Below are 24,618 nucleotides of genomic sequence, written 5' to 3' on the forward strand. Positions count from 1 at the left end.
CATATCGGGTTCTCAGGAATGTCTGGGAGAATAAGGAGGTCCCTGAGGATTGGCAAAAAGGAATAATCATCCCAATTTTCAAGAAAAGTGATAAGAAAGTTTTGAAGAACTACAGGGGAATTACTCTAATATCCCATGTTGCTAAGATAATGGAAAGGATACTGGAAAGTAGAATAAGGTTGAGGTTTGAGAAGCAGATACAGGAAAATCAGTTTGGTTTCAGAAGTGGAAGGTCAACAATAGAACCCATTTTCATTATGAGACAACTAATGGAAAAGCATTGGGAGTACGGGAATGATATGGTGATGACATTCATTGATACTGAAAAGGCATATGACAGTGTCCCTAGGACGAGAGTTTGAGACAGTCTGGTGCAAAAATGAATTGGACAGGGATTAATAAAAATGACCATGGCATTGTATAAGGAATGTTGTAGTTGCGTGCAAACACAAGTTGGCAGGACAAGTTGGTTCAAAATAACTAGTGGGCTGAGACAGGAAAGTGTTCTATCAACAATCCTGTTTACAATAGTAATGGATGACATCATGAGAACAGCAAAAGCAGCACATGGAGGAAGAGAAATGAACATGATGTTATTTGCAGATGATATTGTGATTTGGGGAGAAGACGTCAGGATGGTTCAAGAACAGTTGAATGTGGTGAATGGGAAGATTGAAGAATGTGGATTGAAAATAAGTGTAGAAAAGAGTAAAACTCTTGTTATGACTAGAGGGGAGAAAGAAGGGAAAGGTCAGATTAGACTTGCAGACAAGCCCCTGGAAGTAGTGGAAACGTTTAAATACCTGGGGAGTGAATTAATGGAGAATGCTCGACTGGATGCTGAGATTAGTAAAAGGATTCAAGCTGGAAGTTGTTTCTGTCATAGTGTAAGAAATATGTTATGGGACAAAGATGTGCCAATGGAAGCAAAGGATACTATGTACAAGATGTATTACGTACCCATAACTTACGGAGCAGAATCTTGGACAATGACAAAGAAGGATGAGAGGCGAATACAGGCAGCCGAAATGAAATTCTTGAGGAGTATGATACAGAAGAGTAGAAGAGACAAAATAAGGAATGAGAAAATCCGGGAAGAAATTGGAGTGGAAAAAATGAATGACAGAATAGAGAAGAGCCGACTAAGATGGTTTGGGCACATAAAGCGAATGAGCGACGAAAGAATGCCAAAAAAGTTGATGGAAATGCAAATCCACGGAAGGAGAGGCCGTGGACGACCACGATTGAGATGGAAGGATACCATCCAACGCAGCATTATAGAAAGAAACCTAGACTGGGACATTCATTGATACTGAAAAGGCATATGACAGTGTCCCTAGGACGAAAGTTTGGGACAGTCTGGTGCAAAAATGAATTGGACAGGGATTAATAAAAATGACCATGGCATTGTATAAGGAATGTTGTAGTTGCGTGCAAACACAAGTTGGCAGGACAAGTTGGTTCAAAATATAGAAAGAAACCTAGACTGGGACATTCATTGATACTGAAAAGGCATATGACAGTGTCCCTAGGACGAAAGTTTGGGACAGTCTGGTGCAAAAATGAATTGGACAGGGATTAATAAAAATGACCATGGCATTGTATAAGGAATGTTGTAGTTGCGTGCAAACACAAGTTGGCAGGACAAGTTGGTTCAAAATAACTAGTGGGCTGAGACAGGAAAGTGTTCCATCACCAATCCTGTTTACAATAGTAATGGATGACATCATGAGAACAGCAAAAGCAGCACATGGAGGAAGAGTGGTGGAAAGACCGAAGAAAGTGGAGAGGAACCATATTTGCCCCTACCCGGCTACAGCTGGATGAAGGGAAATGATGATGACATACCTCTCAAGTAAGTTTGAGTGTTTGAGCATCTGCTTCTTCAGATGTGTTTGGAAGTGCCCAGTGCTGCGACAAATTACTTTCTGACCAAGGTCACTTCTTAGCACCTTGAACATTGTCATCTGAAAACATTCATTTATCTTGTCTTATTTTTCACATGGGATTTTAACAAATTCTCTGTTTCATGGCTTTAATTATCTGTGGTGTCCAAGCAGACTTCGAATGGCCCGAACAAGTGCTGTCAGACATACACCGGAGTGCACAAAAATTTGCCGTGGCAGAAAGATGGCTTTCTTTCAAAAATTCTCTTTGAAATGGGATGAACATATTCTGCAGGTGGCAGGAATTGGAAGTACCATCTCTTCGGTCAGCGGTTACCCACTGTTTATGAATATCCTCGTATTTTAAGAATATACAAAATTAAATATTTCACTGCTGGTCTCTTAAAAATATTTCATTGAAAGACGAAGATTTTTGTGATGCCAAGCTTCTTATAGACATCCAATATGCCTGAAGGCTGTCTTTCTGCCTTGTGCAAGACTGTTGTCACAACATGATTTTCATATTTGGCCCATTCTGGTATAACGAGATACTGTACTCTACAAAATCACCTTGGAGATCAATACAAACACCAGCTAGTGTCATTAGAAAAATGACGGAACTTGGTGGGTAGTTTGTAAAAGTATTTACGTCCAGACTACGTAGAATTAGAAAGTTGAGGTAACACATTGAAGCCCACGCTCAATCTTGACTTGGGCTGTGGTAAACGCTCACATATTTCATGCCCGAGTATAGGTCGGCGATATGTTTCCTGTGTTGTGTAACTTCAAGTATACGACCAGATCTCAGGTTTCGATTACCATATACTACAAGTTTATCAATTTATTCTCCATGATACTGTTGATTTTACTTCCCATCCGTCGACTACTTGGGGGATTATTAGGAAATAAAAGATGTGGTATCGCATGGCGAGTTAATCTCTCACCATTTAGATAGAAGTTGAAACAAGTGTTTTCCATGTGTTCTCATGTTATTCACCATAATTATACTTAATAAATATGCCACAGATACCAGGAGGTGTTCTAACTGAATATGAAATTATGGATGTAATTTAAAAGGAATGATCAGTAATTCCAATTACAGTTATTATGCAGATTTTTCTTTATCTTTGTTTAAAATTTTCTTTCAAATTTAGAAAAATAAATAAATATATATATACCGGGCGAGTTGGCCGTGTGGTTAGGGGTGCGTAGCTGTGAGCTTGCATCTGGGAGATAGTGGGTTCGAATCCCAATGTCGGCAGCCCTCGATTTTCCGTGGTTTCCCATTTTCACACCAGGCAAATGCTGAGGCTGTACCTTAATTAAGGCCACGGCTGTTTCCTTCCCATTCTACAGCCTTTCTTATCCCATCGTCGCCATAAGGCCCAGATGTGTCAGTGCGACATAAAGCCAATTGTAAAAAAAAAAAAAAAAAAAAAATAGAAAATAGAAAACGAATATTGATGTTGAGAATAAATTCTTACCTTCTAAAATAGCTTTGATGCTCATTCTTTCAGAATATGTTAATCGTTATTGATTACGTTCACAACAGTTGTGTACAAAATTATTTGAATTAACTGTAGTTCAAGGAAACCTGGGTTTTGGGAAGTGAAGAATGAAGAATGGGCTGGGACTCATTGTGTTAATAAAACATGCAGGGCCAGTATTTGAGTTAAGTTTTATGTTTATTGACTGTACTTGAGTTAAAATTAAAACGTGGATGGGCTTTATCATGCACAGATGTGTATTCTCCTTGTTAGTTTGATAAAGAACAAGACATTGTGAAACATCTTTTACTCTTGTGCTAGGTTTATGTCCTACATAGAAAGATAGTTACTGAAAAGAAACACGTAATATAAGCAAGCCGGTCAGTGTGTAAAGAGGAACAAGGGCAGTCTCCCATGACTTCATACATTTCCGTCTCCTCATCAGCCCATGTTTTTCTAAATCCATTTCTTCCCAGCAAGCTCCTTTCTGTATCCCAGCTTCATCAGGACAGGCATCAACACTCCTTGAGTGGTCTTTCTGGTTCAACTTTAGTCTTGATAAGAAGAAAGCCAGATAAATACGGGAAAGAGTGAAGAGGTAAAAAGTTAAAGATAAAGTTACTTTTCCTGTGTTCACCTGTCTTTCTTCTTATCCCATATTTTTCAATGAAGACTGAAGATTTATGTAGATGATACCACTGTAAGAGTTGATGTTGCATCTCCCGATGAAGCTGGGAAACAAACAAGGCTGTTGGGGGCCAAGAATAAAGGGATATAGAACTGGGGTTGATGAGAAAAGAGCGTACTTATTTGAACATACTGGCTTCTCGATGTGTAGAGATTGTCGTCACCTTTTCTATTGCTGCCCTTTCCAGTTTTGGCCTGTCATTGTGTTTATCCTGTTACGTATTCCTATTCCATGTTCCGTTCTCTGTACAAACATTTACTTTGTATGAGGCATTGTTTATATTGAAAAATGAGTTCTATGGATGATGGTTAGACTTCAACATATTTTTAAATACTGTAGTAGAAGTAGCAAGAACACTTTTTAAAGAAGAAGAATAATAATCGTCATCATTTTCCTGTTTCCCGGGTGTGGTGTATAAGCACTTGCCACTTCTTCCTCTCAAAGGATAGTTTCTGTTCCATGTCCTCCCGCTTGACGTTCCTCATGCTGACCTCCGCTTTCACTGTGTCTATCAATCGTTCATTGGCCTACCTACTGGCCTTTCCCTGTCACTTTGCTATCTTTTTAAATATTGTTCTCTAAATGATTCATACTTCATAATACTGTATTTATCTGCCCTGCTAAGTATATTTATATTTTCAGGTTGATGCTGTATTGGCCAGCTTTTCTGTTGTAATTCTCTTATTAAAATTTGATGCTTTCCTTTCATTTACTTGCTTACTTGATTGCATTTGCATGGCTTGTTTTTGGGTAGTGCACACACACTTCTTCTATGAATCCTAGAGCTAATTAATTATGGTGAGCTAAGTTCCATACTAAGGTAAGTTTGAGGTTCTTGTTGCAAAGGACTGTACTTCCGGTATCACCCCGTAACTTGACATTTTTGGACTTGTTTTCTCCGCAGGTTGTGGACGAATCAGAAGTACAAAGTATTCCCGAGAAAGCCCCCCTCAGGGCACCCATCGTGAAGGCAGAATGGTTCTGGGCGTCGGTACAGAATGAAGGTTGTGCAGATGAGAAGGAGTATCTCTTTGAAGATGTGAGTATTACGCTAATGATCATCAGTACCTAAGGGAAATTGCAGAAATACACTTGTGCAATCCACACAAAAGTCATCAGACACCCATTGTTAGTTCCAAAGGCACCAGCTGTATAAAACTAATACTTGTAGGATGTTGAACCTCCCTTTGATTTTACAAGAGTGGATTGAAAGGCAATGCACAACTAATTTTTTAAAAACCGTTTTTGGCAGCTGGGTGTCCAAAGCTGTTAGTGTTATTATGCAGATTTTTCCTTTTCTTTGTTTGACTTTTTTCTTTCAAATTTGAAGAAATGAATATTGATGTTGAGATTAAATTCTTACCTCAGTTTTGAAACCTGCACTTCAAAACTGATAAAGTTTTGTCATGCCCTTAGAGATGTTTCATTTCACTCGAAGAGGTGAAATTTCTGTGAGGGACCATCATGTGCTTCTTTTCCTTCCTGTTGTACCTCTTCACATGAATTAGTTGCTCTAAGGTACCAAAATTGGTCACAGCTGTGACAACAGAATTATAGTGCCATGTAACTGGGTGCTAATTCCAGCAATGGCTTGATCAGGTACTGCCTTGGCCGTGCAGTTTTTGGTGGGCAATAAAGGAAAAACCCCCAGTGACATTGAAAGTAGTAAACTTGCAGTATCATCTCCTGATGCTGCAGATTCTTCAGAGAGATTTGAGTGAGTAAACCTTGCTGATGAACTGTATTCTGGCTGACCTGTGACTGTTTCAACCATCCATTGTCAGAGGCATTGAAGTACCGTTTATAACGATCAGCATGTGCATCTGTGAACATTGGGTCAATAATTCAACATTTCAAATGCAACAACATATGATGTGGTGCATTTGAAATTTCTTAATGTTAGTGCTTGCCGGGCACCCAAGGACTTGTCGGAAGAGCAGAAGGGCCAGATAATAATGGAATGCTTGTACCCCTTAATGTATTACATGGAAGGGGAGTGTGTTAAGTGGCGAGGATACCTGGGCAAACTACTTTATGCCTGAAACAAAACTGACCAGTATGATGTAGAAACATTCCTACTCTCTGCCACCAAAGAAATTCTAGATCACTCAATTGACAATAAAGGTCCTTTTGATTTTATTTTGGGACATCCATGGCATACTCTTTGGGGAGTTTCTTTTAACTGGGACCATTGTCAGTTTTGAAACCTGCACCTCAACACTGATGAAGTTGTCATGCCCTTAGCTTAGAGATGCTTTAGTTCACTTGAAGAGGTGAAATTGGTTATGTGCAAGTAATTATACTCCCAGAGATTGCGAGTTCTATGAACGAAGCATATTTGACTTCTTGTCATGATGGAAAAAATGTCTTGCTAGACTTGGTCTATGTGTTAAATATTTTATAAAAAAGAAAAAAATGTTTTCAGTTCTCTCTTATTACAGCATTTACCCTTGTAAGTAGGCCCTCTGCTAACTTCTAGTAAGCTGATGGAGGAACTCTTCATTCTTTCTGAAGCATGAAGAATAGTTAACATTTGTTGGTTGAGTTGGTCTAGCATGCAACCAACTATCCAACTCATCCCGTAGATATTCTGTTGGATTCAAATGGGGTTTGAGCAGACTATTGGAATCAGGTCAACCTGATTTTCTTCAAACCATGACACAGTTGACCTTAATTCATGAACAGGAGCATTAACGTGCTGATATTGAAAACGGGTTATTCCAAACTGCTTGTTGCCACAGTGTGGAAAGCATATTTTTGTCTAAAATGTCTCTGTATATGCCATATCCCTTGATTTAAAACTAGCTAGCTGACCACGTGCATGCAAATTGCGTGCCTAATGCATGCATGAAATAACCAATGTAGTGCAAACATTGAACAGCTAACTTTGAATGAAATACACCTAGAAAGCCATGCAAGGTTGCGTAGTTGGTTAGCAGCATGGCCACGTGGTTTCAAGGAAGCACTTTTCAGACCAGTCTTGTAAGGTATACTTTCAGACAGATTCAAATAAACCTTATTCAAAGAAGCGGTACATTCGACATGAGCAGTTAAGGTTTCACACCATCGGTGCCGGGGATGAATGTAAACTTCCATGCTGAATATAGCACTATCCACAATACACTATCTTCCGCGAAGAACTGCGAGGACAGACTGACCGTGCTGCTTCCCATCTGTGCAAGAAACTACTGGGTGGAGTGTGGATACGATTTCCCCAAATCGCCGAGTGACTCATTATAGAGGTGCTGCTAAACTCTATGGCTTTGTCAGCATGTCGTTGCAGGGGATGAAGACAGTGGTCTTTGTTAATTCTTTTGAAACCACTCTGAAAGTATTCAGAACAAGAGCTTTAACCCAGCTCTTCCTGTGCATAAAAGTTCATTTAAAACTTGCACTGTTTCCATTTTCTTTTAAAATTTACTAAAAGGGTAATAGGCCAAATATATCAATGCCTTCTGTAATGACCATGATCAATAATGTTGCGCTGATGCAACGTTGGGTGTTCCTTGGTAGTTCCCAGTCTAAAAAGCCAAGAATAACGGCTGAAAGGACTCCGCGTGCTGACCGCATGACACCTCATAATCTGGAGGCCTTCGGGCTGAGGAGCGGTCACTTGGTAAGCCAGAGCCCTTCAGGGCTGTTGCGCCATGGGGTTTTTGTTTCTTAGAACATATGATTCTTCTTCTTTTATTCATGGGGCCTCTAAATATTATGCCTGTTGCTCACGGTAAAATTTTCTGTCAAATTTATTGTACAATAATTTAATTTTATAAAATTTCTGTTGCTCACGGTCAAATTCAAGTTTTATAAAACCTTTTATAAAACTTTTCGTAAAATAGGACATGTTCTAGTCCGTAAAATTAATTTTATAAAACTAACCAATCAGCGAAGCTGACATTACGATGATGCTGGCGCTACGTTGTGAGAAGATTGTGAAGCTCGATTGTAAACAAACACTTCTTTCTAAAATGGCAGGATCCGGGTGGAGTAAGGAAGCTGTTAGAGTTTTACTGGACGAATACCAGAAATATCCTTGTTTGTACGAAGTTAAAACGCCACTTTACCACAGCAGAAATGCAAGAAGAGGGGCAGAAAACACAATCGCCGAATTCTTAAATGAATGCTGGTCTTCTAACCTCAACTAATTTTCGACCAAGGACAGCAATCCTCTACCTTCGTCTCTTCTTTTGATCCAACCCGAGTCCAGCATTTCCTGGCATTTCTTTTCTTTCTTTTTACCACTGTACAACGTATAATTCCAGCTAAAGCAGCAAGTTTTGCTTTGTTTGTTGGAGCAATACTCTCAAACACACTGTAAGTTGAACAGCTGATTCTTGGTTTTACAGTTTATCGATAGATGGCAGAACATGCACATCCTAGTTCAGGAGTGAGTTCATAGATGGCCATCCTGATGCTTCAACGGATTTTATAAAATAATTTTACCGTGAGCAACACAACTTGTTTTCACCAAATTTTTATAAAATTAATTGTATAACAAGTTTTACGAAACATTTTACCGTGAGCAATAGGCTTTATTTCCTAATTAGCGTCGACCTCTAAGATCTTTTGCTACCATGTTTTTCCTTCATTCTCACCTATTGTCGTGGCCACCAAATTAGGCGGGTCAGAGAAATTACGCTGTTGCCAAGGTTATGTAGTAACTGACGAAGAAATGTCTAACTGAACACATCATTTCGGAGCGCGAGGCAAGTTGTTATCTCTCAAGCTCCTGATGTTACTTCATACAATGTTTCAAAATAAATTATACTACAAGCTTCAGAAAAGATTGCTGATTTCAGTGGTATAACTATTTTCCATATAAACCACTTCAAATAATTATTAAAAATAAAATCTTGAACGAGTAAATTTAAATCTGTAGAATCATGTATTGAAAATTTCAGTAAGCGGCCAAGTTTTTATTTTTTCAGCCAATAACATTTTGTCTGTGGGAAAAATGTAAAAAATTGCCTGACTTATATTTTTTATCTGAAACATATTTCCGTGAGTCTTGTAATTTTCCTGGAAAATGGCCCGGAAAGCGATCATGTAAATGTCGCTGGCTGAGGCAGTTCGGAGCGCGCGCCAGCACAGGCTGCAGGACGCCGTAAATACTTTTGGATTACATATTAATCCGTATCAGTTTTATTACATTATTACTTTAGATATTTGAATACTGTATATTGTACTGAGTAATATGGAAAAAGAACTACTTTAAAGAATAGGTTAACATTAATTTACAATGAATTAAGAATCGGGTTCTAGCTTGAAGGCAGTCTAAGATTTCTTAGTCACTGTCGTCACACATCTCACTATGTGTCGAGTCGTCATTTACACTGATGATGAACGGCTCCATTCTTTCGTCCCTTACTATTTCCTTGGCCCAATCGTCTGATTGAAGATTTTCCGTGCGATTGAAGCACGTTTCCCAATTTGCAGCAGTCACACGGTCGATGACTTCTGATGTGAGTTTTTTTACGTCCTTTATTTTTAATGTCTTGGTCCTCTCTGCCACTTTTCTCTTGACTTCAGCCCAAATCAATTCACATTCACTATCCATTTTAACTGCACTTACGGTGCGAGGTCAACAGCTGCATGGCAGGGAATGGCATGGGTAAGATGGCCTGGAGCGGATGGGCTTCAACTAGACAGCACTGCACGATCAGCGTTGCCAATCCGTGCTCTGAGATAAGCGACTCTCGACCATCTGTCGCTTTGCCGTTCCCATATCTGACGACAGCGCAGTTTTCCTCACCCGCCTAATTTGGTGGCCGCGACAATAGATATACCTGCTCCCTTCACAAAGCTGCAGGTTGTTCTAATTGGGTCTTCTTGGATTTTTCTCTCTCTTCACATGGTACTCCTAGAGTGGAGAGTCTGATTTACCCAGCGCCTCACATTCGAAAAGTATGTGTTCAGCTGATTCCTCTGCTTCATTGCATTTCCTACATATGTTGTCTCTTATTACTCCAATTTTGTGTAGGTGTTTTTTCAGATGTCAGTGTTGTGTCAACAGTCCTACTACCCATCTTAAATTTTTGCTGCTGAGTTTCAGCAGTTCTTTAGTATGCTTCTTGTTTGATCCTTTTATCAGTTCCTTTGCAAGCCTGCATCCTGTATTTTTCCAGTTTTCCGTTTGTTTCTTTTGTACCCATTTTCCATAGGAAATTCTGCATTCAGGTTCTGGGCCTACAGAATGTGTTTCTGTCCCTTTCCTGGCCATTTTATGTGCCTTTTCATTTCCTTCTCTACCTGCATGCCCAGGTATCCATATTATTTTGACAATGTTGTACTTTGAGAACTTCAGGAGAAGTGAGTGGCAATACCAGACAATTCTGGATATTATCTGGACTGCCTCTAGAGCCTTAATGGCTGCTTGGCTGTCTGTAAAAATGAAAATGTTCTTATTCCTATAGTTCATTTTCAGATTTTCTTCAAGACATGTTGTGATAGCTATCATTTCAGCTTGAAAGACTGTAGTGTGCTTACCCAGGCTCATCTGGATTGATCTCTCAGGTCTTCCCCCGTTGATCCCTCCTCCTGTGCCATCCACAGTCTTTGAGTCATCAGTCCACCACAGTATATCTTCATTTTCAGTATTCCATTTGTTGATATCCCCATCTTCTTTTTTTTTTTTTATTATCTGGGTCTCAAACAGTTTTTCAAGGTTGTACTTTGGTATCATATGATCAGAAGGCATGTGTAGAACTTCCTCTGTTATTACTCTGTTAATTTTACAGTCTTTGTGCATTCCTGCACTCTGATTTTGCCAGTCTATATGAACTCATTCTAGCCTGTTGTTTTATGAAATTGCATAGTGATGGGAGATCTAGTAAAGTATTCAAGCCTTCTGTCGGCGTAGTTCTCATAGCCCCAGTTATGGCTATGCATGCCATTCTCTGTAGGCTATCCAATCTACTGCCGACTTTTCCTTGACTTACTTTCTGCCACCAGATGATTGCAGCATACACGATCAACGGTCTAATGATCATTGTGTATATCCACATTACCATTGCTGGTCTTAGGCCCCATGTCTTCCCAACGGCTCTTTTACATGCATACAACAAGTTCTTGGCCCGGGTTATGTTCCTTTCTGTATGTGGATTCCAGGTTAGATTTTCATCTAACTCTACACCTAGATGCAGTGCCTGTTCTTCCATATATATATCTTGCCCAAAGAGCCTCAGTGATCCTTTTCCCTCTATTTTTCTCCTTCTTGTAAAAGGGACCAGAGTTATCTTGTTCAGGTTGACTGATAGTTGTTCTTCCCGACACCAGTTCTCCACAAGGTTGAGTGATCTTTGCATGAGGTCCTGGATAACACTCATCACCTTACCTCGTACCACAATCACTAGGTCATCTGCGTATCCTTGTGTATAGAAACCCTGTTCGTTGAGCATAGCTATGATTTTGTTTATCACGAGGTTCCACAGCAGAGGTGAAATAACTCCTCCCTGAGCACAGCCTCTGGTGGCCCTAACTGTCAGCGTTTCTTCAAACAGGGTTGCTTTTATCTTCCTTCCGTCTAACATGGAAGTAATCCATTTGACGACGGTTTTATTCACCTTGCTACTTTCCATTGCTTTGATCATAGTCATAGATTGTATTGCTGAAGGGTCCTTCTATATCTAGAAATGCTGCCAGTGCAATTTCTTTATATTCTAGACTTTCCTGTAGTTTACAAACCAACTGGTGGAGTGCTACTACAGTGGATCTGCCAGCTCTATATGCAAACTGATTTTCATGTAACGTTGAGTTCAGTTGCACCTTTCTTCTGATATATTTATCCAGAATTTTCTCCATTGCTTTCAGCATGAAGGAGGTTAAACATAAAGGCCTGTATGCTTTGGTTTGGGCGTAGTTTGCCCTTCCAGGTTTAGTTATGAATACTGCTTTAGCTTCAGACCATGATTTCGGCACGTACCCTAAAGCTAGACTAGCTCTGAAGAGGTCAGTCAGGGCAGTGACGAGTATCTCCTGTCCTTCCTGCAGGAGTATCGGAAGTATCTCATCTGGCCTGGGAGCCTTTTTAGGGTGTAACGTGTCGATTGCCCATTTTACATGGTTGTGTTTTATTATCCTGTTGGCACAGTTCTAGTCTGCTCTTTGAGCTCCGGTCTCTGTTCCAAACGTTTCTTCTTCTGTCATCTCCTCAGCCTCAGAAAAGTGACACGCCATTAGCATCTCCAGCATGTCCTTCCCCGCCTGAGTAAATGACCCACCTGATTTCTCCAGTGTCCCCACCTGAATTATGTGGGTTGCTTTAAGAACCTGCTGGAGCCTTGCTGTTTCAGTGTGTGATTACACTTTCTCACAGAACAGTCTCCAATATTTTCTTTTTGCTTTCCGTATCTCTAGGTTATACTCAGTGAATTTCCAATGATATATGTCCCACATACCATTTCTAGATGATATTCTATACAACATCCTAACCTCTTTTTTCATTTTGGCTAGTTTGTTGTTCCACCCCCTTACTTTTTTGGTGTTTTTCTTTTCTTGGAGAGGACAGTTGTCATGGAATGAGTCTATAATGTTGGCCGTGCGGTTAGAGGCGCGCGGCTGTGAGCTTGCGTCCGAGAGATAGCGGGTTCAAATCCCATTGTCGACAGCCCTGAAGATGGTTATCCGTGGTTTCCCATTTTCACACCAGGCAAATGCTGGGACTGTACCTCAATTAAGGCGGCCGCTTCTTTCTAACTCCTAGGCCTTTCCTATCTCATCGTCGCCATAAGACCTCTCTGTGTCGATTCGACATGAAGCCACTAGCAAAAAAAAAAAAGTCTATAATGGCCTCTTCTAATAGTTCCACTGCCTCATCCAATTCTTTCTGTCCTCTCATGTTGGAATTTTTTTTACAGCCTTCCCTAGTACTTCTCTGTATCTATCCCAGTTAGTTCTTTTTGGGTCTCTGTACATCTCAGTCCCACATAGTCTCGCATCTATTGCAAATTGGATGTGCTGGTGGTCTGCCAATGATGGTTCCTCCAGCACCTTCCGGTCTTTAATAAAGTTTGCAATATGCGTAGTGCTTAGTGTAATGTCTGTTACCTCCCTACGATTTTTATTTATAAATGTAGGCTTGTTTCCTAGGTTTAGTATTGTCAACTCGGTTCCAATAATAAACTCTAGTACTCACCTCTTGCATTGAATTTCGTGCTGCCCCATGCCATGTGGTGTGAATTTGCATTTGCTCTAAGGACTAGGTGTTCGCCTTTCCTCTTTGCATTGCAAATTAGATTGTCAACTTCTTCTGATGGCAGATTAGTTGAATCATATGGGAGGTATGCAGAGCGCATGGTTATTTCTCTGGGTCCCTCCCAATTTCCAAGTTTAATCTTAGCCACGGTTATGTCCCGTGAACAGTGTTCCTGCAACATATGACATTTTAGTTTCCTGTTCACAAGAAGACATGTTCTGGATATTTCCGATGTATCGTACATCATCTTACCTCCAGATTCCACCAGTCCTGGTACTCTGCCCTTGACTACCCAAGACTCCTGAATAAGAGCCACGTCAATAGCCCCGGACTTGAACTTTCTGACGAAATTGGCCACAGCTGATTTTTTATGTTGTAGTTTGGCCTGTAGAACTTTCAGTACCATCTTTGCCAATGCTAGGTTTTGTTTTTCCCTTAATTACTTGAAATTTGATCTGCCCTCCTTCAGTTTCCCGTCTGGAAAGGTTTTAGGTATTAGTTATTATTACTACCTTAATTGAAGTTAGTCTTTCCGAAAAGGACATGACCGTCTCTTCTTTCTGTTTCTTGGCGGGCGGTTTTGTAGCTGAATTTGATGGTGTACTATCCCCCGATCTTGGCCTTTTGGGCGTTGTTGGAGGGATTGCCTCTCGCCGATCCCTGTTCCTTGGCTTTTTCTCCGTCCAAGTTCCAGCCACTATTTTGGCTTCCTTCCTCGCTCTCTTCCTTTCCTTGTAATATGCACTGTTGCATGGTGGTCTGTTGATATGAAATCTGTTTATTTTCGGTGCAGAAATCTTCAGTTCTGTCTCTACGGACATTCTGGTTTGCTTGTGGTAGCAGTCTGCTCTACTGGAGCTTCTGTTGCCATTTCTTGTTTTTAGTCGGCGACAGCCTGTCCAATTGGGACTTCTGTCTCCATTTTTCATCTTGGGCTTGTTCGCAGATCTGCTGTCCGACTCGTTGGCTGAACGGTCAGCATACTGGCCTTCGGTTTAGAGGGTCCCGGGTTCGATTCCCGGCCGGGTCGGGGATTTTAACCTTAAATTGTTAATTTCAATGCCACGGGGGCTGGGTGTGTGTTGTCTTCATCATCATTTCATCCTCATCACAACGTGCAGGTCGCCTACGGGCGTCAAATAGAAAGACCTGCACCTGGCGAACCGAACCCGTCCTGGGATATCCCGGCACTAAAAGCCATACAACATTTCATTTCATTTCCCAGCTTTGCTCTACTGGAGTTTCCATGTCTTCCCTTGATGTCTTAAGTTTTTGAAATTGGTTCCTTATAAGCATCCATATTTCAATCAATCATAGGGTTTTTGCTCCTTCTAGGGTCCTGAGCGTCGTTCTCACCATCTGTGGTGAGGCATACAGCCAGACATTGTCCTCCCGCAACTCAGGCTCTCCGTAGCTGAGACCACGCATCTCAGTCGTCCATCCAGGGGTCCACCCCTGGCCCGAACCAACCCAGGTTTGTTCCCCCTTCAGTAGGCCTACTCACGTGGTCTCCACTTGGCATTATCATGAATGAGTTCACAGCCATGACTTTCCCCGTAGGTTGGGATTGCCCCTTTCCCAACCCGCGGCTCGTCCAGGCTACGTAGAGCAAAGTGATGTGTTGGTTTCAGCACCCCAGAGTGAGCTTTCACCTCAATCACCAGCCCCACTTCACCTGAACCACCATATCACCCATGTAGAGGAAACATGGATGCCTCTCTAACATGTGTGGGCGAGGCTTCCACTTCCAAGCCTTGACTTGGGCTAGTAACAATCACAATGCCTCAAGACGTTTTCTGGCAATACCTGTTTTTGTTCGTGGGAGGGTACTTTATTTCCCTCACACCCTCCAGACAAGTCCGGAGGGCCCCCCATCCGCCACCTGGGACGTGCCCGATAGGGGAAGAGTTAAGAAAACCCCCACGGGAGAACATATGATTACAGAACCTTTCATTCTTTTTGTATTTATTTAGTTTACAATTAGTGGGCGAGTTGGCCATGCGGTTATGGGCGCGCAGCTATGAGCTTTCATCTGGGAGATAATGGATTCGAACCCCACTGTTGGCAGAGTTGATGATGGTTTTCCGTGATTTCCCATTTTCGCAGGGATGAAGCTCTGTGCAATCTGAAGTGTATTTGACTACATTAGAGCCTGTTGCCAGGCGGTATATCTATCAAGTATTCAAATTCATGCTGTAGATACCATTAGAAAATAATGGCCACCACCACTTTGTGCCTCTAATTCTAATCCTGTAGTTGGCAATGCTATTATCATGTAAATCCGCTCCTCCAGTTCCTTGTTTGACTCCTGGAATAGTTTCTTTTGAGGGACCATCGTGTGCTTCTTTCCCTTCCTGTTGTACCTTTTTACATGCATTAGTGGTTCTAAGGTACCAAAATAGGTCACAACTGTGACAACAGAATTATCGTGTCATGCAACTGGGAATAATTTGTTGTCAGCAAATCTGAAATCAAAGGTCCCTTTTGGCTCCTTTGCTAAGTCTTTTGTTGTCTGAAGTGGACAGGATGTTAGTCAGTTTTCTGACACTTTTATAGTTTTGACAGCATGTTAAAAAGAGAATGGCTTGTGAAGAAGTTACAGAAAAATATGGTGTGGTTTTCTGAATCCTGGGCTTTCAGCAAGTTTTAATCGCTAGGCTGAAGATGTCCCTAAGAGGGACAAAACATGTACCTGTAACTTCATTTTAAAATTGAATTTTGTGAATAGTGTAAAGGTGGAACTTTTTATTGTCAATACTATTCATATTTACAAGCAATCTACCAAGCAAGTGGCCATGCGGTTAGGGTCGCTCAGCTGTGAGCTTGCATTCGGAAGAGGGTGGGTTAGAATCCCACTGTCGGCAGCCCTGAGATGTTTTTCCATGGGTTCCCATTTTCACACCAGGCAAATGCTGGGACTTTATTAAAGCCGCGGCCACTTTCCCCTCCTAGCACTTTCTTATCCGATCGTCGCCATAAGACCTATCTGTGTTGGTGCGACGTTAAGCAAATAATAATTTTAAAAATTACAAGCAATCTTCGGAAACGAACAATGTTAGGTAATTTATACTTATATATCATAGTTGTGCCTAAAAAATGGTATGTGATATACGTAGGCAAGTCGATAAGTATCAACAATTTTGCTCTAATTTTCTTTTGGTTGGTTCTTTGGCATTGTATGCTCACTAGCCACTAGATGGCACCATTGTCTACATCTGTGCAAGGTTTCAGCATTATTAGATCAGTACAGCTTGCGCTGTCGCACTGTAAAGATGGCCGCGCCACTCTCTGCTTGTTACGTAATCCGTTTTTTTTTTTTTTTGGTCTGAGGGTGTACCGGCAGTGGAAATTCATAGAAGACTTTCAGCACAATACGGGCACATGTTTTAGCCTCAGCGAAGTGTTTACCAGTTGATTGAACAGTTCAGAAGGGGTCGCATGAGCGTGAAGGATGAGGAAAGATCCGGGTGTCCGTCTGCAGCCGTAACTGATGCTAATATTGAACAAGTGTGTGGTATGATCCTGAATAACAGATGAGTGACTGTTGATGATGGGGCAAACCATATGCACATTAGTCTTGGTTCTGCGTATGAAATCATGCATAATAGGCTTAACTTTCTCATAGTCTGTTCGGGATAGGTTCCAAAACAATGCAATGCAGAGCAGATGCGCAATCGTGTGAGAATCTGTCGGCACCTGCTGGACCGTCATGCTAACGAAGGTGAAAGGTTTCTGAAACGGATCGTCACTGGAGATGAAACATGTTTACCACTTCAAACCAGAGAGCAAACGTCAGACCATGGAATGGAAGCATCCGCTGTGGCAAAACATTGTCTCCTTATTGTGTTGAAAGTCTTCTATGAATTTCTGCTCCTGGTCTATGGAGCGGCTTCGCTGGTGCCAACTTACCAACTTAGTATCATGATAGAATTAGGTTCCGATGATGTGCTGCTACCTGGTATTTTTTTAATGAAGCACAAACACTGTATTGTGTTCAAGCACTCTGCTAAAGTTTGTTGAAGCGGACATAGAAGCACTAGAACTCAACGCCGTACGCTATATGTTGCTCGGCCTCCGCGGAATATTACCATCTACGTAAAGTGTTAACAGAAGAAAGCTAATGAAATTTGAGTACATAAAATTAGTTCCAGCAAAGGGAGAAACTCTTGAAGATATGTTCTAGTTTGTTCGTCACTGCTTTAGTAATTGCAGGAAATGAAATTCATTATTTCAAGTTCTGTATTGACTGTTGTATCTATATATTAAGGTATAAAATTTCCACCTATTCAGTACTACACATTATAATCTTACATTTTTTAATTAAATTAATCACCTACAAGCTGTTAAATAAGGGGTAATATCCGGAACGGCACTTTTAATGAGTACACACAGGAGTCATATAGTGCTCATCAGCACTCTTTAGAGTTAAATACTAATTGTACATTCACTGAAATTAGATTGTAGCTTTATTGTTGTCCTATGTAGAAGTTAGTTTTTTTACGATATTTATATTACAACCTGTCTGAAATTGTTCCATTTCATCTGTTGTCTGAAGTACCTGGAGGCACTACTTAGTCCATCAAACAGGCTGCCAAGCCAGCACAGTACACCCGCATCACGAGCTCGGAAACGGAAACGGCTGCGGGATGCTGTATCCAGACTGGTTCAGATCGACTCCCCTGCCATACACAAGCGACGTTCGTCTGTCAGTGATGCTGCTCTACTTAGTATGAGCGGCTCCTTCCTCGATGATGACCACACGCTCAGTCCGGAGAAACCTGCTGAAGGAGGTAAGACCTTGGACTGAATACTGATCGCAAAATTGCACATTGCAGTCTTTTGGTATATTATGCCATTATGCTACAGTACATATTATTCCTCCTTTAATCCTTATTTGTACATTGTATTATTACTTTCAAATATTAATTCTTTTCATTGCAAAAGTGCTTTTCTACTTCTAATTCCTCACCAAAATCCAAATTATATATCTTTGTATAGAAACTCTGTTATCAGCTGAGGTTGTGATATGAGTCACTTGTAGCATCGTTAATTATGTCAGCTCTGGTTTCCCTTAAAATCGTATACATTTTTTGTGTAATGGTTATATCTCCCTGTCCACCATGAAAAGTTTGTATTACAAAGATCCCTGCATTACAGTAGAAGTCTGCTATAGCGAGTACGGCATAGAGCGAGAACTCGGTTGTAAATGCGCCTTAAAAATTTCTATATTAAACTGTGTACTATCGTTCAGCTACAACAAGAACCATTTCACTGATTCATCCATTATTACAAGTGATTTAGTGTGCATTATTTTTTCAATTATATATATGCACTCCAGTGATTATATTGAATTAATGTGATCGATCATTTTCTGTATCGATTTCTCACTATGGGCATTAGCGAGCTCTCTCATCGACATTGAGGCGATGTCATTGATTAGTAGTACACATTGACTGGCGTAAAGAAACATTTAAATTCAAAACTAAAGGGAAGAACATGTTTTTGTTATAAATGCATAAAAAACATGGCTGATAGTAATTAACTTGTTAGAAATAAAGGCTGAAGTAAATTATCGCTTCAATTTGATTCTACGTACGGAAATTAAGTAGGAATCTGATACTTCTCAAGATACATCAGTTTGCATCACTGTTCCTCATGTCTTGTTAAATTTCAGGAAGGCTATTCTCGTGTATGATAGAGATTTTTTTATTCCCAAGAGAACTGGAAATATTGGTCCGAAATGACTATGTGCACTAGTCATGCGTCTTGGTAGGTATGTTAGTTACCAACTGAAGATCCTACTGGGGCGAAATGCTGGCAACCAAGAATGAGTTAGCTGGAAAATTTATAATTTCCAATAACGGACCATTTAAAATGGAATTATGTAAATGTATATTGTAAAGGTTGTTAGAAAAATAACAAGTAAGCTGTAGTATGGAAACCATCCTTGAGAACTTAAGTTTTTAAAGGACTGATTGCTCGTTTCATACTGATTTTAATGTGTGCGGTTTTGTATTTATTATTTATTTATTTTTCCGATTTTTACAATAAATCTGCTCTAGAGATGAAGTTTGTTGCCGTTAAGAATTATTGCTATAATCGACTTCTACAGTATTTCTAATGATGGCTGTATAACTGATCTGTCAGCCAGTAACCTTCTCTACTGGCCAGGGTTTCATACACCAGGTTATGATTATCTGTGAAGTAGGAAATCAATCTATTGGAAGCTAAAACATTCAAGTTCCCCCCCCCCCTTTCTACAACCTTCTGGGCATTCTCATGTAAGATACTGCAACCTACAATTAAAAAGTTTTTATGCAGGAGATGTAATTTTGTTATTTTGTAAAACTAGCACCTGTGGATGCCCTTACGCTTTGACTCTTGCCCTTTCTTCCAACCGATCCTGGCAGGGTTTCCTACTACACATGCCTAGTAAGTAGACCTGGAATATATTCATATGTTTAAAAATGCACTTTTATTAGATCATTTATTAATTACTGTGATTCCTTCCAGAGGGAGAGTCAAGTAGTGAAACCCCTCGTAAAAGTGCTAGTCCTCGGCGCCAGGTGTTCCTCGAGTTGGTGCAGACGGAGGCCAACTACGTGGGGATCCTCCACACCATCATGACTGTGAGTGTATTTTTGTTGCCTATTAGTACCACATTGAACTATTGTGTAGGTACCTTCAGCAAGGGAAATGTCAAATTCTGATTGAGTAGATTATGAGTTTTCTGTGTATGCAGTGGGGATTGCACGAGCCTCACAGCCTGTTCTTACGCCCGGGCAGAAAAACAATTCTGTGTTTCGCCAAACTGCCACTATTAATATTAGAACAGAAACAATCAGTTAAAAAGGCACGAACATACCCTTGTCATACAAGATGATGTTGGAACTCCTTTCCTTCATTTTTCAGACATTATTCTGGCCATTTGTTATTTCTATCTCACCTCTGTTATTACTAGCCATTACGCTTCCTAAATAACTGAATTGGTGTACTACTTCAACTTGGTGGTCCTGTATTTTTGTTACATTCTGTATTAGATAGAAATAACAAACAGAGTAACCAAAGGCTCTAATTTTTACAGTATCGTTAGACACCTACTATGGCATGAGAAGGTCCCACAAAGAACAAAAATGACCCTGTACAAGTCATATCTCATTCCCATCCTTACATATTCTCTGGAAACCTGCACACTAACATAAAAGGATTGTAGTGGGATTCGAGCCTGTGAAATGAAATTTCTTAGAACTGTCCTCCAAAAGACCCGACTTGATCATGTGAAAAATGATGAGATCCGATCTAACCTAGGTCTAAATGAATCGATGGAGGAAAGACTTAGGTCATCTAGACTTAAATGGTTTGGGCATGTTGAACGAATGAATAGCTTACCATGTGCTTATTTGGAAAAGAGAATAACAGGTAGAAGACCAGCTGGAAGACCAAGAAGAAGATGGATGGACCAACTGAGGGAAGACATGGAGAGAAGAGGATGGAATTGGGAATCTGTCTTGGACAACGAAATGTTTTCGAATAGGCAACTTTGGAAGACGCTCGTTTTCAAACACCCTACCCGGCTCGCTAGAAGGGCAAACCGACAGAGACCCGATTGCTGAGAAAGTCACCAAAGTTATTTTCTGGGCAGTGCCTGATATCATTGACAAATATGTCTGTGAGCACTGTGCCTCATTTTCTTTGCTGCTGGTGGTGATTATCTGGGCAACTTTCCCATTAACTCTTTACAGGAAAGAATGAAGGTATCGGGGAAAGAAAGGGAACAACCTCAAAGAATGTGAAAATCAAAAACTCCGTGGACCTCGTAAACCTAATACAGTTGGTGTCAGAATGAAAATAAAGTCTGGTTCCATGGCTAAATGGTTAGAGTGCTGGCCTTTGACCCAGGGGGTCCCGGGTTCGATTCTTCATTGGTTAATTACGATAGCTGGGTGTGTGTACCGTTATCATCATTAGAATTCATCATAGGTACGGTGCATCCTCATAGATGTGCAGGTGGCCTAAATGGTGTCAACTCAAAACCAGGCGTTTTTGGAGGCCACACCCTGTTGTTACTATTATTATTATCATCGTTGTGTTTGACCAACCCTTGTCCCGTTTCTCTATGGGGTCGGGCGTGAGGTGAGATGAATCTGAATCTGAATCTGTCGTGGGGGATTTTTGTGATCGGATGCCCTTCCTGACATCAATCTCATCAGAGGAGTTAATGAGATGAAATGAATGACGTGATATATGATAGTAGGGAGAGGGTGATACCCAGTGCCGGCACATAGCCTACTGCTGTCGAAGAATAGCACCAAGGGGTCTGTTCAAGGCTTAACGTCTCCATCCGACGGACGAATTGCCATCAACAGCGTCATATACTCTCATTCCATATGAGCACTGCAGAGAGGTTTGGATTTTAATCCAGGCTTTTGCCACGCAATCAAGTCATTAGAAATTATTTACCACCACCTCCCCTACCCTGCCAGCCAACATTCTGAAAGTGAAATTTGTTTCAACCAATGGGACTCGAACCGGTTTACCACAGTGTCAGACCGCTTAAGCTTCAGCGCCTCAACGATCATGGCCACCAGGCGGGTTGTGGAAAAACTTATGTACAAACCAAAAAAAGGAATTAGCAAATAGACATAAGCCATGGTCTTGATGCCTGTGTCCACTTTGAGATGTATTCTGTTCCTCTTAAAATCTGGATTGCATTTCATCCTCTCAAGGAAGTTCTCTGGTAACCAAATTGATTATTATTGAAAATAAAGAGGCTGACATAAGTGGAAACGATACACGTTTCAACTAAGGGCGACATGGTCGCCTACCCACGGTCCCTAGTTGAGAGTCACCTTTTGTGATAGACTTGGGATACTGTGGATGTATTCTACCTTCCTATACACAGGACCATGCTGTTTTCTGTTTTCGCTTATCTCAAACATTGCTCGTCTTCCTGAACTTTTTTAAAAAAAAATTTTTAAATAGCTAATTCATGAGTCTCAATATGACTTCAAGCTTGATCATCATTGAATGTTTCTTGAAATTGACATAACTAACTGATTCTGTACGCATGTATGAATTGTGAACGGACACTTGTTTGGAATGGAATATTTAGGTTTTTATTAGCCATAGCTTTTTTTTAGCACAATTCTGTAAATGTGCCGTTTTGGCAGCTGTTTAGCTAAGACTGAGTAACGCACGAAGTTCTGTTTTCCCGACTTATCGGCCGTAATCTTGGCAGACATCACAGCTGTCATCACCACTCTCACGGGCAACTCATCTTCTGCTAATTCGGTATTAGTTTAAAGTGCCATATTTTTCCTTTATAATGTAATTTCTCCTTCCTGGACGTTAACTTTTGTCAAAGGATCATTGAACAGATATCCTCAGTGAAATTGGTATGCAGTGACCAGTTTATTTCCTCTCCACTCTCCCACTCTTGTATGTAACATCTATGTGGCAGGTTCTCATCTACAGCTTCTGTCAGGTATACTGGCATTTTAAAATGATTAGTCATTAGTTAGGTCCTTTACTTGCTTCAGGCTAAATTCTTTTGTTGTAAGATTAAATACTTTTCGTCCTATGACGATTTGAACTTCGTTGATATCGATGGCCTATGCTGTGCTGAACTATTATCCATGGTGAATGAAAGCTTATGTACCAACTAGGCTTGAATGTGGGATGGTGTGAGAATAATGTGGAGCATTTATGAGCTTCTGTATGGATGACAACTTCCCCTCTATTGTTCAGTGAGCTCGATCCACTTCTCTAAAGTGCTGAGCAGACTGGCTCTGAAGGGTTTTCGCTCTGAGTTGGCAATAACTGTGCTAAATAGTTAAAATAAATATAACTCAAGTTCCAGATTCTCTCTGAATAAATTCTAGAGATCTCGTTACTTTACAACAGGTAAAGGGCGTGTTTTCTTTAGCAGTACAGTCAAATGAATTCAGTGTTACACATGATACCTAGACAATTGGAAAATCAAGTTACCCATTTTGGTAATCTGTGGGAAATGATCTCCCATTTTGTTTTTAGGATATCATTCAGAAGCTTCAAATACACATATTGTATTCTTGCGTTACTAAGTCAGTGGCAAAGATTACAGCCTAGCGACACTGTCTGCAAACCTTGTTATGTATGCGTAATTTCTAACAGCATCATACTGTTGGTTCCAACCTACACATCAGAATATCATTAATAATGTGGCAATTATCCTTCTTTGCAGTGTATCTGGACATTCTCACAATTCTCTGTAGATTGGTACTATTTTTGGTCTCCATGCATGGAGACCAACGATTTGGAGTAGAAAGAGAATTGTCTGAAGCGGTATGATGATATTAAATATTACATTATGGAAAATTTGTTAAATGCTGCCCATGCTCAATATTACCACCATTTTGACTGTTAACTTTTGTTAAATGAACGTCGATTTTACTGACTGCGCTACAGCACATTTTCCATAATTTCATTACAGGCTTGAATAGTAAGGGCTGGTTTACACGGGTAGAGTAGCGAGGCGAGTAGAGTGGATAGTAGAGCTACTAGCATCGTGTAAACGACCGGGATAGTAGCAAGTAGAGTAGAGTAGTTAGTAGGCAGTAGAGTAGAGTAGGTTTCCGCTGCGGTAAAGTAACTCTACCACTATCCTTCCCCCTACTTGTAATTAGTACTACCACACGGGGAACACCATGGGTCACATTTACTTGCGCGTAGTAGGACTATGTTAGGTACAATATAGGTTTGTGATTAGTAGCACTATTTGAGCAACACCATAGTTCTGGCTTACCTATGATTAGTACCCACTATATGAGGAACACCACAGTATAGTACGAGTCCCTGTGATTAGTATACTTATGTGTTGAACACCATAGGTTTGCGTTGCCTGTAAATGGCGCCACAATGTGCAAAATACCACAGGTCTGTGTTAAATGTGCGAATTTCATTACCTGTTTGTAGTACCATAATTTGTGGAATACCACGAGTCTACGTTACTTTTGATTAGTACCGCAACTTTCCTACCATTATGAGGGGCCGATGACTTGGATTTTGGACCCCTTTAGACTACAAGCATCATCGATACAATATTGTGCTATAGAAGCAGTCCCCTGGTCAGTAATGCTATTGTTTTACCTCAGTTTCTGTGAAAGTGAGGCATTGCGGGTCAGATCCATTGACTGTTTTAAATTTATATCCATCCATTCATTCTTTGTCCTCCCATTTTGAATTCTGGCCAGTGGAGGATTTTGTACTTTTAATTTGTCATTACAATTAGTCTCATTTCATAGCATTAGGGGCTGATGACCTAGATGTTGGGCTCCTTTAAACAACCATCATCATCATCATCATCATCATCATCATAGGATTGCT

General features: G+C 40.6%; 1 protein-coding gene across 1 annotated transcript in view; it reads left to right on the forward strand.

The window, feature by feature from the left end:
• pbl (epithelial cell transforming 2 pebble) overlaps positions 1-24,618 on the forward strand; it is a 153,450-nt gene that overhangs the window by 88,696 nt on the left and 40,136 nt on the right. The window contains exons 7-9 of the mRNA XM_067158177.2: positions 4,966-5,100; positions 17,810-18,044; positions 19,768-19,883. Coding sequence (XP_067014278.2) covers positions 4,966-5,100; positions 17,810-18,044; positions 19,768-19,883 — 486 coding nt within the window. The remainder of the gene's footprint in view (positions 1-4,965; positions 5,101-17,809; positions 18,045-19,767; positions 19,884-24,618) is intronic.

This window comes from Anabrus simplex, chromosome 14, assembly GCF_040414725.1.
Source record: "Anabrus simplex isolate iqAnaSimp1 chromosome 14, ASM4041472v1, whole genome shotgun sequence".
NCBI lineage: Eukaryota > Metazoa > Arthropoda > Insecta > Orthoptera > Tettigoniidae > Anabrus > Anabrus simplex.